Genomic DNA, 14,949 nt, shown 5'->3' with positions numbered 1-14,949 from the left:
TCAGAGCTCATTTAACCATGCAAATGTAACATCTTTCATTGGAAAATCATATAGACAAGCTTCATCATAGGAAAACTGTAGTGACAGCAAGGTTCTTTCAGGCACTGCCCACTGAACTTCCAATCTATGGTCAAACAAAGCAGATTTGCTGTTTTTTTTTAAAAATAAATCTTACATTAAGTTTTCCACTTCTAACCGTTCCTAAAAACTGGATCATGTTTGGCTGATGATGATGCTAAGTGTCACTAACTGCAATAAGACCACTTTTCTCCTTTACTTCCTTCCCAAACGTTAACTGTAACTAGAATCATGAAACAATCACTACACTTAAATTTCCATGTGTAGCCAAATCACGCCAGTTTTCTGTTGCCACATTTCAGAGGCACACTAACACATACTTCAATCAGTTATTCCTGAAAATAAGCACCATGTTATCAAATAAATGTCATTTTTCATTCTGTTGCACACTTTCAACTGCAGTAAAAAAAACCAAAACCAACAGACCTTTCACCTATGCAGAGAAATACAATTTATTTAAATAATTTCTGATCTGGATCTTCTTGTACAAAAATAAATTCTTCAAGTGGGGTTTGATGATTTGCTGGCCAACAGCTCCTCTCACACGTGTAAACTATAACAGTTCCAAATTCCACTGACAGATCTATAAAGAAAACAACAGAGGTACATAAAGGTATGACAAAATACATAATCAGGGGCTACTGCTTACTGCTCTACTTCAGACTTTGCCAATTCAGGAAGTACTGTTCATACTCAGTCTCCTATGTACATAGCATTTTCTAATTTCAAAGATTTTAAAGCAAGCTGACGCAGAATTTTCAAAGAGCTTCTTAAGTGTCTCCACTCTTATCTGACAGTATTTATTATTTTCCAAAACCTCATTTAAGAGGCAATAAGGAAAAATTACTGCCAAGGTCATGGAGTTATGTACATTGCTGTTCTTAAAATTCAACAGTGAGCAAATGAAGTTGCTATCATAGTGTCCATAAACTAGAGTTGTATCTTTTGCTTAGTGAAATCTATAATGGAAACAGTGGATTCTATACAAGATGATCACTGTAATTAATTGTGGTTAGCAAGAGCAAATGAAAATGGCAGTGACTGTTTCTACTATTCAGTCAGCTAAGACAAAGGTCAACACACCTGAATCACTCTGGAGCATGCTGACCAGCGCTGGCATGAGCTGAAATTCAAACACTCTCTTGCTTCCACAGTTACTGCAGGCTGGAATACCTTGGTTAATGTTGGCTGGAGGACATGTTATGAATAAAGGCTGGCCACCCCAAGAGTATCTAAGAGAAGAAATGAAAAAAATAATTATATTTTTTGTATCTAAATCTCATCAGAAAACGTACATGTTGGCAGCAGCGTTCAGGATTCTCTGAAACTTCTGAACTTGCTTGAATAAAAAACACCATAACGGGCAGAATAATTGCCCAAGCTTCAGATGAGCCGTTAAAGAATAAAGATGGAGAGCAGGAAACACTTGAAAGGTCAACACTTGGAAAGTCTTAAGGAAAGAGCTAGATTTCAAGAAAAATGCTTTGAACTGACATCCCCAAAATGTGCCATACATGACCCGTTTAACAAAACAAACTACACTTTCCTGAAACATGGAATCCTAGCTACTGACAGTTAAAGATATTCAACACAGAATAGCCCTCACAACCACTATAGTTACACCACAGAACTGATGCTTTATTATAAAAGCTATTGTAGCTCCACAAATAACAGGAAACCAAGATCAGACTGTAATTTCTTACTTGAGTAACATCTCAAGTAATAAGACATAAGCAATTAGAGCTAGGCTACAAAATTTCAGAAGAGAGACAGACTCAGAAATCTGTCACAACAGCCAACCACTGGGTATTATATTTCCATCTCAAAACTGTCTCTTGAAAAAACCCTCCATGCCTGATTTCAGAAAGTCTTCAAAGACAATCTGGGTCTATTCTAATCAGGTCTTGTGTTGAAGAAATTCTCCCATAGCCAGACCTCAGGTCTCTGATCCTGCTTTGCTTCTCATCTACTTAAACTTTGCATAAAAAAGCCCAGCCAGGGACTGAAGTTTGACAACAAAGGCCAAACAGCTCTCTTAGCATTTTTTTTGGTTAAGAAACAAAATCACACCTCTGTTTCCAAGGAAATTTTGATTTTTTTGATGTACTAACAATCCATGTACATGCTCTGTATCTCCCTGTTACAACCAGATACCAGCATACCTTAGAATCTGTTCATGACACACAGATATTCTTTTCATAAATTTATGGAATGTGTGGTCCATGCTTTTGACTTCACTCTTCTCATATTTTTCATTATCACCTTCACCTGCAAAACTGTAAGAAAAAACAAAAATAAAAAATATTTCCAATGAGGTTTTCAGGATGACACACATGCTTTAAACAGGCAATGGTTACTACACATTCCCATTAGATTATTCTAAGTACCTTGAAAAAACACCACACATCTTAAATTAAGAGGCAATTCTTGTTAGAGGTTGCAAGTGAGTATTTTGCTTTGAGTTCTTCAGTTTCTGGTGCTTTACAGTTACTAACAGTGTTTCAAACTACCACATGAAATTCAAATACACCAGATACCTGCTTACTCCTTAAAAAATCATTCCTTCGGTAACTTTGCAGAAATTGTCCTAGTTATTAAATAATTATTTTGTTTTTTTAAACTTTGAATTAAGTGTAATTAAACTTCCATGATTCTATAAAGGCCAACAAAACTCAACAGGGACACAACTACTAAACAGCATTCTATGCAGATTCTGCAACTGACAGTAGCTTTAGTTATCAAAGAAAGTTAAATATTTGTTGTCCACAATTCAGGAAAGTTCACTGTATGCATTAATATAATCAAAAGATAGATGGTCTGGATATAAGTGCTCCCTGTGACTACCTTAGCTAATACTAAAAATATTTTCAGTAACTACATTCAAAAATTGTTTTTTTCAGACAATGTTTACAAAATCTTTGGGAATCTTCCAGTCATCCCAGCCTAGTAAAAACTTTTAAGTAATTAAAATGCAATTGGAATACAAGAAAAGCTTTAGCCTTGGAAATAAAAATAAAGTCACATGTCACAATATAAACTCATGCCATTTGTCATCAGATGTGTAAACCCCACTGCTTTGGTTTCAGAGATTGACAATTCACTGCTCTATCTGGAGCCCAAGGACATTCCAACTGTTCAGTCACTCAGAAGTAGATTAATCTGTGAATAACTCAAAATTTGACAGAACTGGGTGCATTGCTAAGTTCTCCCAGCAAAGTGCTACACACCAATGATTCCTGCAGGACCCTGTCACAAAGGAAAAACATCCAGATTTAGTGCGAGTCAGACTTAGATTATCAGTCACCATACAGGAAAGTATGTAATCCCTTCAGTTTCAACATGAGATCCAGACCTGTTCTCACCTTTCTGACATCAACTGTTGCAAATCAACCCCCTCTCTCTGCTGATAGTCCTTCAATAGCTCATCTGCATGATCTGTATCAAGGAAACCAGTGTAATCGTCCTCATCCACAACACTAATGTAAAAGGGCTGGAACACAGGAGCTGAACCAGACGTTGCCATTACCACTCCCTTGCTGACTGGAGGATGTGTATTCAGGGAATCTGACTCATCCACAGATTCTGACAAATGAAGCTGTTGGAACTGGGATGCACACTCCATCTCTCTGGACAAGGAGCTGCTCCCCACTTCATTTAAGCCAAGCAGCTGAAGGGAGACACATCCTGCATATTCTGCTCCATCACAGGCTCCCCAGTCATCTGCTTCATCACACCAATCCTTTGCAGTAAAGTTTGGTTCTTGTTTCTAAGAAGTACAAAAAGAACAAAAAAAGGAAGAACAACATTGTCAAGATCAGTCACCCTCACATACTTCAAATATTGTTTAATAACATGTAAAAAACCTGAAACTTCAACCTAATGCTTTGTGTTATTTCACCTATTCTCCTCACAGCACTAGTTACCAGCACACCCACGTCTACTTTACACAGCAGGGGAGCTATGGCAAAAAAACACCTGACACTGGAGAAACAGAACAAGAATTCACTGACATTCTGAATGGTATTTGTACATCATGTTGCCATACCCTGGCTGCTGGCTTGACCACTGGCAGCTAGTTTAGGTACATTTACCTGAAGCACAGTTACTACAGAACCCAAGAAGGCAGCTTGCTAGTTATACCTGTTTTACACTGTGATCTTCTGCTGCCTTTTCTTGTGTCTGCAAATACTGGGAGCGCAGCACCTTCCAGCTTTACCGTGCCGTAGGGAAGAAACAAAAGACAGGTAAGGCACGAAGCCGCCCAGCTAAAGGGCGTTTCCGAGGCTGCCCGCCCAGGTGTGCCCCCCAGCCCGCCCTCACCTGCGGGGCGCGCCCCAGCAGCTCCTCCCGGCACAGGCGAAGACGTTGGCGAGGCGGTGGAAGGGGGACCCCTCCAGCGGGCAGTACACCTGCACCAGGTGCGCCAGCGGCCTCCCGCACAGCCCGCAGCGGGGCGAGCCGGGCCGCACGGAGGGCAGCCAGTCCTGCAAGAACAGCACGGGCACGGCTCGACGGGCACGGCTCGACGGGCACGGCCCGGCGGGCGCCCAGGGCCGGCAGCCCCCGGGGGGCAGGGCCCCTCTGCCGCTAGCCCCTCCCGCCCCACGCAGCCCCGGCCCTACCGCGGAGCCGCCCAGCTTGTTGGTGGCCCAGGCGGGGCCCTGGCCGCCCCCTCGCCCCGGCCCCGGCCCCGGCCCCGACATGGCGGCGTCGCGCAGCCCCAGCAGCACGGGCGGCCCGGCCGCCATGGCACCTCCGGCCCGCGGAGCGCTACGGCGGCCGCCAGCGGACACGCCCCGGCGGATCGCGCTGCCCCAGCGCAGGCGGCGGGCGGGCTGAGGCTGGAACTGATGGAGTGCGGGGAGTGTGTGAAAAAACGTAACCAAAACTCAGAGCTGGTGCCTCAGAGCTCCTGGCTAAAGCTCCGCTTGGAAGCAAGGGGTCTGCAGGAGCTGAAAGGGGCGTTTCATCGATAGCTGCGGCGGCACCGCCAGCCGGCAACGCTTCTCCAGAGCTGGAATTCCCTGACATCACCAAAACTTGAATCATCTTATTGTGAGTTTTCACGTAACTGTCTCAGGCTCATGGCTCCATACCCTTCTGGGATAGCTCGTTCTCCTCAGACACATAGAGCAGCTCCTGGATCTTGGGCACCAGCCCCAGCGACCCGAGGGGACAGAGCCGGGCCGAGCCTGGGGCCCGCAGCTGGCGCTGGCTGCAGGGACATCACGGAACTCGGGAAGTTCTGCCCAGTGTTTGTGCCCAAGAAAACGGGGGAAAGCAGGAACTAGTGCAGGTCTGAGGCACCAACCCTCATTAGGTAAAAGTCAATTAGCACACTAAAATCGCCTCTTACTGTGAAAGATTCAGTGCTCTTTAATGCTTGAGTGCTACGTTTTTGTCCAATCCTTTTGCAGAAGGACAGTATTTCAGCACCTGTAGAGTAAAAAGAATGTTTTCTGTGAGCTCCTATGCTCCTGAATAGTTAATAAATCAACATATAAATAAAATAAGAGCTTTCACAATGACTGTACTTCCTAGAAAGGTTGCTGTATTACTTACGTGTGATATAAGATCTTAGTATTAGTCCATATCAGTTAAGGGAAAGAAAAGGAAGTTCCAAAAAATCAAAACCAATATTTATTTATAACAGTTTACAAAACAAGAAAACAAGCAGAGATTTTCTGTCCTCATTTGTGAGGTGTCAAGCCTGTCTCACTGATGTTTTTTGATGGATGCTCTCCTCCCTACAAACTATTTCTAATTAAAGAAAGTGGAAAGAGGCTGAAAGAATGACAGTGGAACATTCCTTTCTGAAATAAGAGGGGAATAAGCATATAACATATTCTGACACCTGGGATATATTCTGCATAGATAATTTCCTATAGATTTCAGTATTTGTCAATTTTGCCTTCTCACAGGAGCGTTATTCTCTTTTGATATGCACTGAATAGACTCCATGTGGGTTTTTTTTGAGCCTGAAAGATTGTGGGTTTTTTTCCTGCTTGCTTCAGTAAATACTGATTTTTAGTCTCACAAACATTCCAGATTTCCTTTGATTCTCTCCTTTCACTGTGATCATGACAGCATATTACATAACAGTGAGTTAGAAGGTGATTATTAAACTCTACATCATGATGAACTAATCTTGTTTGACTTTTCTTTGGGCTTTGAAAGCAAACTGTACCCTCCCCAACTCTTATAAATCTGTGTGTTCTGGCCCTCCATTCAACATTTGTTTTGTGAGCCGTGTCCAAAACTCCATCTTGTCTTCTTTCAACTTCTTTGCTGCCTTTTGCATTACGTCTATTTCCAGGTAGCTTTCATCCAGATCATACTGAGGCCAATGGACCAAGCCTTCTCCGTTGGGATTTCTGAAAATAACACAAGGAGAAGTTAGCTTCCCCTTTGCCTGTCAGTTGTGCTCTGACTGCTCAGGCTGAGAGCAGTTCAGAAAACTAACATAAGCTCAGATGATGTGATTCTAGTATCGGTAGAGCTGGATGTTTTTTATCAAGGTGCTCACCAGTGTAATAGCAAATGTTTAATAATACTTTCGGATCAACAACTCCACTCTTTTTTTTTTGTTGTTCCTTTTCTTTTTTTTTTTTACTTGCAGTTTAATTTAAAAGGTTTGGTTTTTTTTTATTGCAATCATTAAGAATAGAAAGAATTTGCTTTAATATTTATCTTAAATTCTGCCACATTTATAGGAGCCATCATGTAAGTCTTGCTGTTATGTTCCATGCAGTACAGACAAAACCTGAGCTGCAATTAGCATTATGATTCTCACCCATTTTTAGCAAAGTTAGTCCAGTATCTCATAACAGTTCTGCTAAGGTTACTTTCTTCTTCTGTAGCATACCCTGCAAAGTGAGAGATGAAAAGGCAACATTAAAAACTAAATAATAAAAAAGAAGCAGCTCTATCAATTCCAATAGACTGTAATCAGCTCAACTTTTTACTCTGAGCTATGGGGATGTTACCTGAGAAGAGCTCTAGGAGAGAACAGCAGATGAATGATTTAATGAAAAGTAAATACTACTAAAGACAGAAACTGCTTATGTTGATTTCAGTGTTTTTAAGAGAGAAAGGCTATTCTTGAAGCCCTCCAGTAAGTAAAATTAATAATAATGATGTGTTAAAAGGGATGCTTTAGTAATCAGGGATACATCACCAGCTAAGAATGGCTTTCCAAAGACAAAGGCAATCTCATCTCCATGATCTGCTTTTACAAACTCAGGTACAACACCCGTTGCTGAGCTTGGTCGATGTTGAAATTCATAAAAGTAGACTGGGTTGCCAGCATCTAGTAGAAAATACACAGAAAAGTGTTAGTTTGAGAGCTGAAAATACCTGCCACCATGGATGATAAACTTTCATTATAAGAAATCGGATAAAACGAAAACACTGTCAGTTTTTTGGATGAAGAAGTGTGATGCATACTGTCCATAAACACACCCCAGGATGGAATTCTACATATCTTTTAGTAGATGCTGAGTTAGACACTCACCTCTATGATATCTAGCCACTTCAATGGCTGGAAGAACAAACAGGGAGTCTCCTACTGCATGAAGAAGGCCATCTCGCACCTGGGCACGGGTTTCTGCATTCATTATGTATTCATTGTATACTTGATGAACAAGTTCTGAAGTAACACTCTGAAATTAACAACAAATATACTTCTTATAATGATGATCAATACTATAAAGAGTAACAGCAATTTTTGAGTGTGCCACCTGCACGTCCCTAGCTAACCCCCAAATGTTACCTTCTTTCAGAAAGAATGCTCAACCGGGCCAGAGTCTGGCTCAGAGCTTAGAACTGGGAGTTCCACAGTTACCAGATATAGATGTTCTCAGGGAAAAGAGGTTTGGAAGATCTAAAGATTACAGGTCTTTAGATAAACATCAGTCAGTGATGCTTATAAATAGATACAGTAGTTTGTTCTCCCTTCTGTGGAAATAACCCTCATGAGAGAAAATAAATCCTGTTGGATTTCATAACATTCATTTATTGTAGTAGATGACCTGAATTTACACCCTTTCAGAACAAGCCTGGGTTCTGCCTTTCCAAGTTCATCACAGGTGTCTGTGACATTGAATCATCCATTGCAAATACTGGCCATGTTTACAGAGTGCTTAATTCTTAACTTTTAATCTGCATTTTTCTATATTTAGTAGTTTCAGGAGAGCAAAAAGGAACCAGAAAGCTAAGAGGTTTGTAAGTTACAGGGAAGTAAAAACTTGTGATACCAAAACATTGGTCTCTCAGTAACATTTAAAAAAATCTCCTGTTATCCCTTCTAGTCTCCAGATACTGTTTCCAAGCAGTGTGTTACACAGGTCTTGTATCATACCTGCTGGTATCAATCCTGTCTTAGGTAACGTAGGATATCTAAAGTGTCACAAGAGAACTATGTTTAGGTACCTGAATCACTCCTGGATTTTCACAGAAGCCCTTTTTAAAAGGAGGGGTATTTAGGATAGGAATTTGAAGTGTATTTTCAATCTCTAGTGGCAACAGGAATACACTATGTTTGCTGCCCATTACTGCCTCATGGTAGGAAGCTGTCAAACAGAACAAAGTTTGCCTCTAAAATATACCCCCCCAGGAGTACAAATATAAAATCTGATCAGTGAAGAAGCAGCACTGGATTATTCTGAAAATAATCTATTACCTTAAATGATAATGCTAAGGAGCTCTGTAAAACTTGATGAGCAACGTCTTTATCCAGACCATCTATGTAAGCCGGATATTTCATTAGCTGTGTGATACAGAGAATCAGATTTATTAGAAAAAGTTATCTTAACAAAATGAGATATAAATAATGACATAATAAGTCTCTTACCATAGGAAGTACCCATCCAAATTCCCAGTTATTTACTCCTATTATATATGGAACTGCATTGATCGCTTTTGCAGATAGCAATTGACTGGGACTCTTTGGAAAAAATACACCATCTGCAGATGCACTGACAAACAGGAAAGGCTGGAGGGAACAAAAAAGCTTCATTAAAACACAAATTTTTCTTCAAGAAAAAAATTCATATTTTTACTGTAGTTCCAAAGGAAACCGAAATAAAGTGTTACGTGAAAATACAAGAATTATCTAAATTTTCTCAGACAGATTTTCTGCACTAAGCAGAAGATTCTGTGATGATAAGCATGTTTGTAGTGTTTGTGAAACATAGGTGATGATATCATAGAATCATAGAATGGTTTGGGTTGGAAGGGACCTTAAAGATCATCTAGATCCAACCCCCCTGCATGGGCAGGGACACCTCACACTAGACCAGGTAGCTCAAAGCTCCATCCAACCTGGCCTAGAACACTGCCAGGGATGAAGCAGCCACAGCTTCTCCAGACAACCTGTGCCAGTGTCTCATCAACCTGACAGTAAATACTTTCCTCCTAATATATACCCTAATCCTACCCTCTTCAGCTTAAAACTGTTACCCCACATCCCCACTACAAGCCCTTGTATAAAGGCCCTCCCCAGCTTTTCTGTAGCCCCTTCAAGTACTGCAAGGCTGCTCTAAGATCTCCCCAGAACCTTCTCTTCTCAAGGCTCAACAACCCCAACTCTCAGCCTGTCTTTACAGGAGAGGAGGCTCCAGCCTTCCAATCACCTTTGTGGCCCTCTTCCAGGGCCAATTTACATCTCTCCTTAGTTAGGGCAATCCTATCATGGATTTGTGGAGCAGTAGTGGAAAAACTAACTTATGTATTGAAACTGCAAAGGAACACGGAAGCCTTATATTAACTAATTTTCAGGTTCTCGAGGGCAAACTGTGCTGTTTCATACACTCTTTTCATTCCCCTAGTAGACCATGACAGCAAAACATAAGTAGTTCAAAGTCCATGTAGAATGAAAAGGAGGTAACCTGATCACATTTTTCAAGTGAAGTATAGCATAGTTGCAGTGTTGTCAAATCCTGAAAAGTTCAAGAAAGTCAGATGTTACATTCACTTCAAGTTCTCCCATTATTCCAACAGAGAAATAGCATACTCTGTTATGATACAGTTTGAAATGTCATTTAAATGCAAGAAGTATACTTTCACCTACCATTTTTATTTGTGTCTGTACTATCTCTTCTTCAGTTTTTTCTCTTAAGCATTCAACCGTTGCAGCTGAACTGGATTTTTCACAGCCAAAGGCAGTTGCAACTCTCTGCAATCAATAAAAACAAACGTTTTTTTATACGCTTCCCATGGAAGGCTTTATGTGCCACCCAACCTGAGAGTCCAGCAGGGGGAGTCTAAACGGCATGAGGATCACTGAAGCCAGATATGTTCCAGTTACAGAGGTAGAGAAGAAGCAGCCCTTCTAACCCTTCAGGTTGTGGGCTGAGCAGAAGGACAAAACACAGTCCTCCAAAATATTTTAATACAGAAACAGACCAAGATAGTAATTCTGGTAAATAATATGCTGAGCTGAGAAGGCAGGATGACATAAAGGAGTTAGTGATGCACAGTCAGAAAACAACCATGTAGATGGTAAGAAAGAGCACATTAATCCTTTCTTGATGATGTCTTTATGTGTGGAGTAACAGTTTTTTAGAGAGACAAAGCTCCTCACAATTTTGCTTCTTTTATATCCTAGATTATCAAATCTAGTTTCTGGAAAGTTGTTTCTTGTAGATGAAAAGAAAAAAGGAGGGGGGGGAGAGTGGCCGCTTGAAGTCAGCTCTTCTTTTCAAATATTAACAAATTTAATAAAGTCTTGTTTATTTGCACACAACAGGCATCAAACAGGAGGGGAAGAGAAGAGTATTCAGAATCTGGTGCCATTTTCTGGCAAAAAAATTATAGCTTGACTTTTGAAGCCAATATATGTTATCATTTTATTTTACATTTCACACTCCTTCCCTGCCTTCTCTCTTCACTTCATTGGTCTTTTGCTTTCACTGAAACATACATGGACATTTTGGTATTTGAAAAGCAAAGCATCATTAAACATGTATTATTTGCATACAGAAATATTGTGTTTAATGACTGCAGTTGTAGTTTCCAAGAAAAAAAATCTGTTTCTACATTTTGCAACAAACAGTTCAAGGTACACAAAACTATCTAGAAAAATAATGAAAATTGCCACAAATACCCACTTTTGCTTCCTCCTCAGGCTGGTCAGTGAACAGAACCCTGATTGCAGTACCGCTCTCTGAAATGGCCTTATGGAACAAGCCCTTAGCCAGGGGAGATAAGATCTGTAAAAAAGCAAGAACAAGCATTAAAAGTATGGCAAGCATTACATTGTGAACACTGAGTTAGAATTTCAATATCAGGAATTGCCATTTAAAACATTATTAAAACAAGTGTCATAAGACTGTTATTCAGTAGCCTCTGATCATAGTTCAGTTATACAAAGGGCTTAGGCAGCACTACCAGGGATAAGAAGCTCATGCCTGCCTTTTCCCTTCCCACAGCATCTTGATTCCAAGACTTCATGGAACTACACTGCAAACCAGATATGGGTTGAATATCATGGTGGCCAAAACAGCCTGGCTGTGCTGCAAAAGAGTAATAAAGGACTATTGGCCAGAGGGCAGGAGTTTAGTAAACAGGAATTTTTATCATATGTGTATTGAACTCTTGTTTCACTGTTTGATCTGTACCAAATTGTGAGAGACTGGAGAAGAACATCTCAGCCAGTGTGCTCAGTGTTGGTGTAAAAATTTTATATCACTGAGCATCACAAAGCACACATCTAGTTCAGCTATCTCACAAGGATAAATGTTTGTGGGTTTTGGCACTGCAAAATAACCCCCAAGAATTTAATTTTGTAAGTGAGTAATAACATTCTAAGTCTTAACTACAAGGTTCGGGTATGAAAAGAACGTTTTGATCAATCAGAAGCTGTGCTGGTATCACATTCTATAATAGGTCAAGGTGATGTGTCGGTTATGATAAAACCATCCCTTTTCTCTCACTTTTCTTGCAGGTATCAAAAATGAATGTGGACAGTGTTGTTTTTTTTCTCTAAGTAACTAAACCTCAGCATTACTGTGAACTTACAAGAGCAGAGACACTGATTCCTCCTGCAGATTCTCCAGCAATAGTGACGGACCCTGGATCTCCTCCAAAATGTATGATGTTTTCCTGAATCCACTGAAGAGCTGCTACTTGATCCAAATACCCCCAGTTACCCCGAGCATGCTTATCCCTAGTGCTGCAGGGAAAGAATAGAGTTGCTTAAATGCTCAATGCAAGAAACAGCAGAGAAAACTACAACCTGTGTTATAAGAAATCAGTTGCCATTCTCTACACAAAGATTCTCCACACAACCAAAAAATGAAGGGCTCAGAAAGCATTTTGATTAGAGGAGCAATCTAACAGAAACAGACTTGGAAGCTGACTTGGAACTCGTACATTGTAACCGACTGTTGCATGTTTAATTAAGAAATGTATAGTTTCTTTGCACAAGCAAATATTCTGCATGTCTCTTCACAAAGTCTTTGCACACATAATTTTGGAAATCACGTAGCAAAATCTGAGACAAAGTATCTTACCTAAAATATCCAAGGATACCTAATCTGTACTGAATTGTTACAACCACCACATTGTCAAAGGCTGCTAATGCTGAACCATCATATGATGAAGCTGTTCCAAAAACTAGTCCACCTCCATGGATCCATACAAAGACCTGGAAAGACAAACCCAGAAACAACCTAGCACAGATAAGAGCTAATGATAAAAACTAAATATAAACCAAAATACAATATTTTGTGCTGTTTCACTCCTGAGTCAGATTGCATTTCACAAATGGTTGAAATCTTTAAAATATGAGGCCTGCAGACTTACAAAATGGCATTGTTTTTATTACATATTTACATTATACCAGTGCCCTGTGATCTTTCACAGATCAGTGAGAGGAAATCAAACCTTACCTAGCTAAAATGACAATAAAATGTTATTTGTAAAATATTAATTTGTGTATCTTTTAACTGCAGAATATATTTACTGGGGCAAAGCATGTAACTTGATCTAAGTCTAATATAGTATGGGTTGTAGGTTTGCTGTAAAATAATTTTGCTGAAGGTTTTATAATGATTTTGCTTACAGGCAGTTTCTCCTTTTTTGATGTAGAAATGGGTGTATACACATTTAGGTATAAGCAATCTTCAGACACTTGAAGGGCAACTTTTTCTTTTCTATTAGTAATCTGATCTGAAAAAAACTGTCCTTGTACTTGATCCTGTAGACACCTGAAGGGATAAAAACATAACAACAGAAATAATTAAAACCTCAAAGCTACAACATGTAGTTTTTTTATACTTCCAAAATAAAGTGCAAACCAGGAATAAATCTCCAGTACACTTCTAGATTGTTTGCAACAGAAATCATCAACTTCTTTTTTCACTTTTAGTATATTGTTTTCCTTTGACCTGGCGTTAAGTACATCTGTAAAAAGAAGCCAGTCTACAGCAGTACTCAGTGACATGCAGATATGATTCCTTGTGTTTCAAAATGTTACAGAAATGTACCTGAAAGGCATATGGCTATAAATTACTTCAATAAAAATAATAATTCTTTTACATCCTCAGTGACTTTTTATGTTGTAATGGTAGGTATTAGGCTTGAGGCACTAAACAAGGGCAGTAGTACAAATAGAACAAGACAGGTACAATATAGACTAAAAGTGGTCTGCTTTTCTTATGTGTCCTAGTAAGCATGTGACTCACTCAGCATGCTCTGTACATCAGTATCCTGGAATTGCATATAATATAAAATTATTTAAAAGATCAGTGGTTTTGTCATCATCTTACATTGGTGGGTAGGAAGTGGCATCTCTGACACCTTCCCATGGCAGAGGTGGCTGTGGTTCAGAAAACCTCAGTGGTCCAACTGGAGGCTTAGCAAAAGGAAGTCCCAAAAAGACATTTACACTCCTCTCAGCTGCATCTACTTTGAATTGGTACCCTCGGACTTTCCCATATTTGGTCACCACTTCTGGTTGCTCTGCTTTTTGTCCTGGGAGATGTGAGCACAAAACCACATAGTTGGTCTATTTGTAATTAACAGACAGATTCTTAATAGCTTTAGCTACTTAAATATACACATTTTGTTTGCTTAAACAATTAATTTTCATACATAGGGCTTCAGCAAACTCTAATCAGTATAGATTACATTTTTTCAGCCTTCATTATGATAGGTTTCCATGTATAATCTCCCTCAGGTGTAGCACATGTATTGTCTTACTATCCACACACATTAGGAATTGCATGTAGATCTTGGTCCTTTTTGATCCACATTGTTAGTTTAAAGTCCAATAGATTGCTCTCATTAGGAAAAGACATTTCATTTTTAAGTAAAGGTCAGTGAATACACAAACTATATTCCAGACCCTTAGTAGTATGTACAGCCAAAATAAAAACTTCTAACATCTGAAAATAGTTTGGCATATACAAATACTGTTAGCATTTAGGTAAGATTAGGTTTAAGATTGGTGTGAAAGTTCTCCCTATCATATTACAAATGTGATACTGTGCTCTGCTCTGCCTCAGCAGACAAGCTTTTAGTACAGGAATTTGATTTCTCTACTAGCAAAAAAGGTAATACAAATGACTAAAAACAAATAATAACAAGAAATTAAGAACTATTTGCTATTCAGATTTAATTTCTATGCAGCAAGGTTAGGTGCCCAGCTCCCTCAATGAAGCTGGGGTTCCCCAAGGTCAGCAAGCTGCACATGTGCTTGATTTCCTTATGGAAGGCAATAGGTAAAACCCCTTAATGAAGCTTACCAGTAGCTACCAGCACTGTGAGCCCAACGGTGAGAATCAAGGACAGCAGAGATGTGTCCTTTCCAGTTGCCATTTTGCAAGCTAGTCACATACTTACTTCCTCAGCATGTTGCCTTATATATAG

General features: G+C 39.8%; 2 protein-coding genes across 3 annotated transcripts; both read right to left on the bottom strand.

Moving 5' to 3' along the window:
* Window positions 1-505: 505 nt before the first annotated feature.
* PDCD2L (programmed cell death 2 like) lies at window positions 506-5,388 on the bottom strand. The gene is made up of 7 exons (XM_051629686.1): window positions 4,701-5,388; window positions 4,399-4,562; window positions 4,219-4,288; window positions 3,441-3,844; window positions 2,241-2,354; window positions 1,162-1,310; window positions 506-661 (listed from the first exon to the last, which is right to left on the bottom strand). Exons 1-7 carry the CDS (start codon window positions 4,824-4,826, stop codon window positions 531-533), a joined length of 1,158 nt encoding a protein of 385 aa, XP_051485646.1. The 5' UTR covers window positions 4,827-5,388; the 3' UTR covers window positions 506-530.
* Window positions 5,389-5,695: 307 nt separating this feature from the next.
* On the bottom strand, window positions 5,696-14,943 carry LOC127389313 (fatty acyl-CoA hydrolase precursor, medium chain-like). Of its 2 annotated transcripts, XM_051629683.1 has the most exons (14): window positions 14,826-14,943; window positions 13,848-14,052; window positions 13,142-13,286; window positions 12,591-12,724; window positions 12,097-12,250; window positions 11,187-11,288; window positions 10,148-10,252; window positions 9,966-10,016; window positions 8,930-9,070; window positions 8,759-8,845; window positions 7,592-7,739; window positions 7,256-7,387; window positions 6,872-6,944; window positions 5,696-6,452 (listed from the first exon to the last, which is right to left on the bottom strand). In XM_051629683.1, the coding sequence occupies exons 1-14, from the start codon at window positions 14,896-14,898 to the stop codon at window positions 6,278-6,280; spliced, it is 1,725 nt and encodes a 574-aa protein (XP_051485643.1). In that variant the 5' UTR covers window positions 14,899-14,943; the 3' UTR covers window positions 5,696-6,277. The 2 variants fall into 2 exon arrangements, with proteins under 2 accessions (XP_051485643.1, XP_051485644.1); XM_051629684.1 differs by lacking the exon at window positions 9,966-10,016.
* Window positions 14,944-14,949: the final 6 nt, after the last annotated feature.

The sequence above is a fragment of the Apus apus genome, chromosome 11 (assembly GCF_020740795.1).
Source record: "Apus apus isolate bApuApu2 chromosome 11, bApuApu2.pri.cur, whole genome shotgun sequence".
Lineage (NCBI taxonomy): Eukaryota > Metazoa > Chordata > Aves > Apodiformes > Apodidae > Apus > Apus apus.
This window is presented reverse-complemented; position numbering and strand designations above follow the sequence as displayed.

Bases quoted from the DNA above. Each gene is read 5' to 3' on its own strand.
- PDCD2L (XM_051629686.1), bottom strand. From the start codon at position 4,826: ATGGCGGCCGGGCCGCCCGTGCTGCTGGGGCTGCGCGACGCCGCCATG. The intron at 3,845-4,218 runs GTATAACTAGCA...TGTACTTCTTAG, and splicing joins AAGATCACAGTGTAAAACAG to AAACAAGAACCAAACTTTAC. The intron at 1,311-2,240 runs GTATGCTGGTAT...TTCTTCTCTTAG, and splicing joins TGTCATGAACAGATTCTAAG to ATACTCTTGGGGTGGCCAGC.
- LOC127389313 (XM_051629683.1), bottom strand. From the start codon at position 14,898: ATGGCAACTGGAAAGGACACATCTCTGCTGTCCTTGATTCTCACCGTT. The intron at 12,725-13,141 runs GTAAGCAAAATC...TTGTCTTTCCAG, and splicing joins CAAAAAAGGAGAAACTGCCT to GTCTTTGTATGGATCCATGG. The intron at 6,945-7,255 runs GTGATGTATCCC...CTCACTTTGCAG, and splicing joins TGGAAAGCCATTCTTAGCTG to GGTATGCTACAGAAGAAGAA.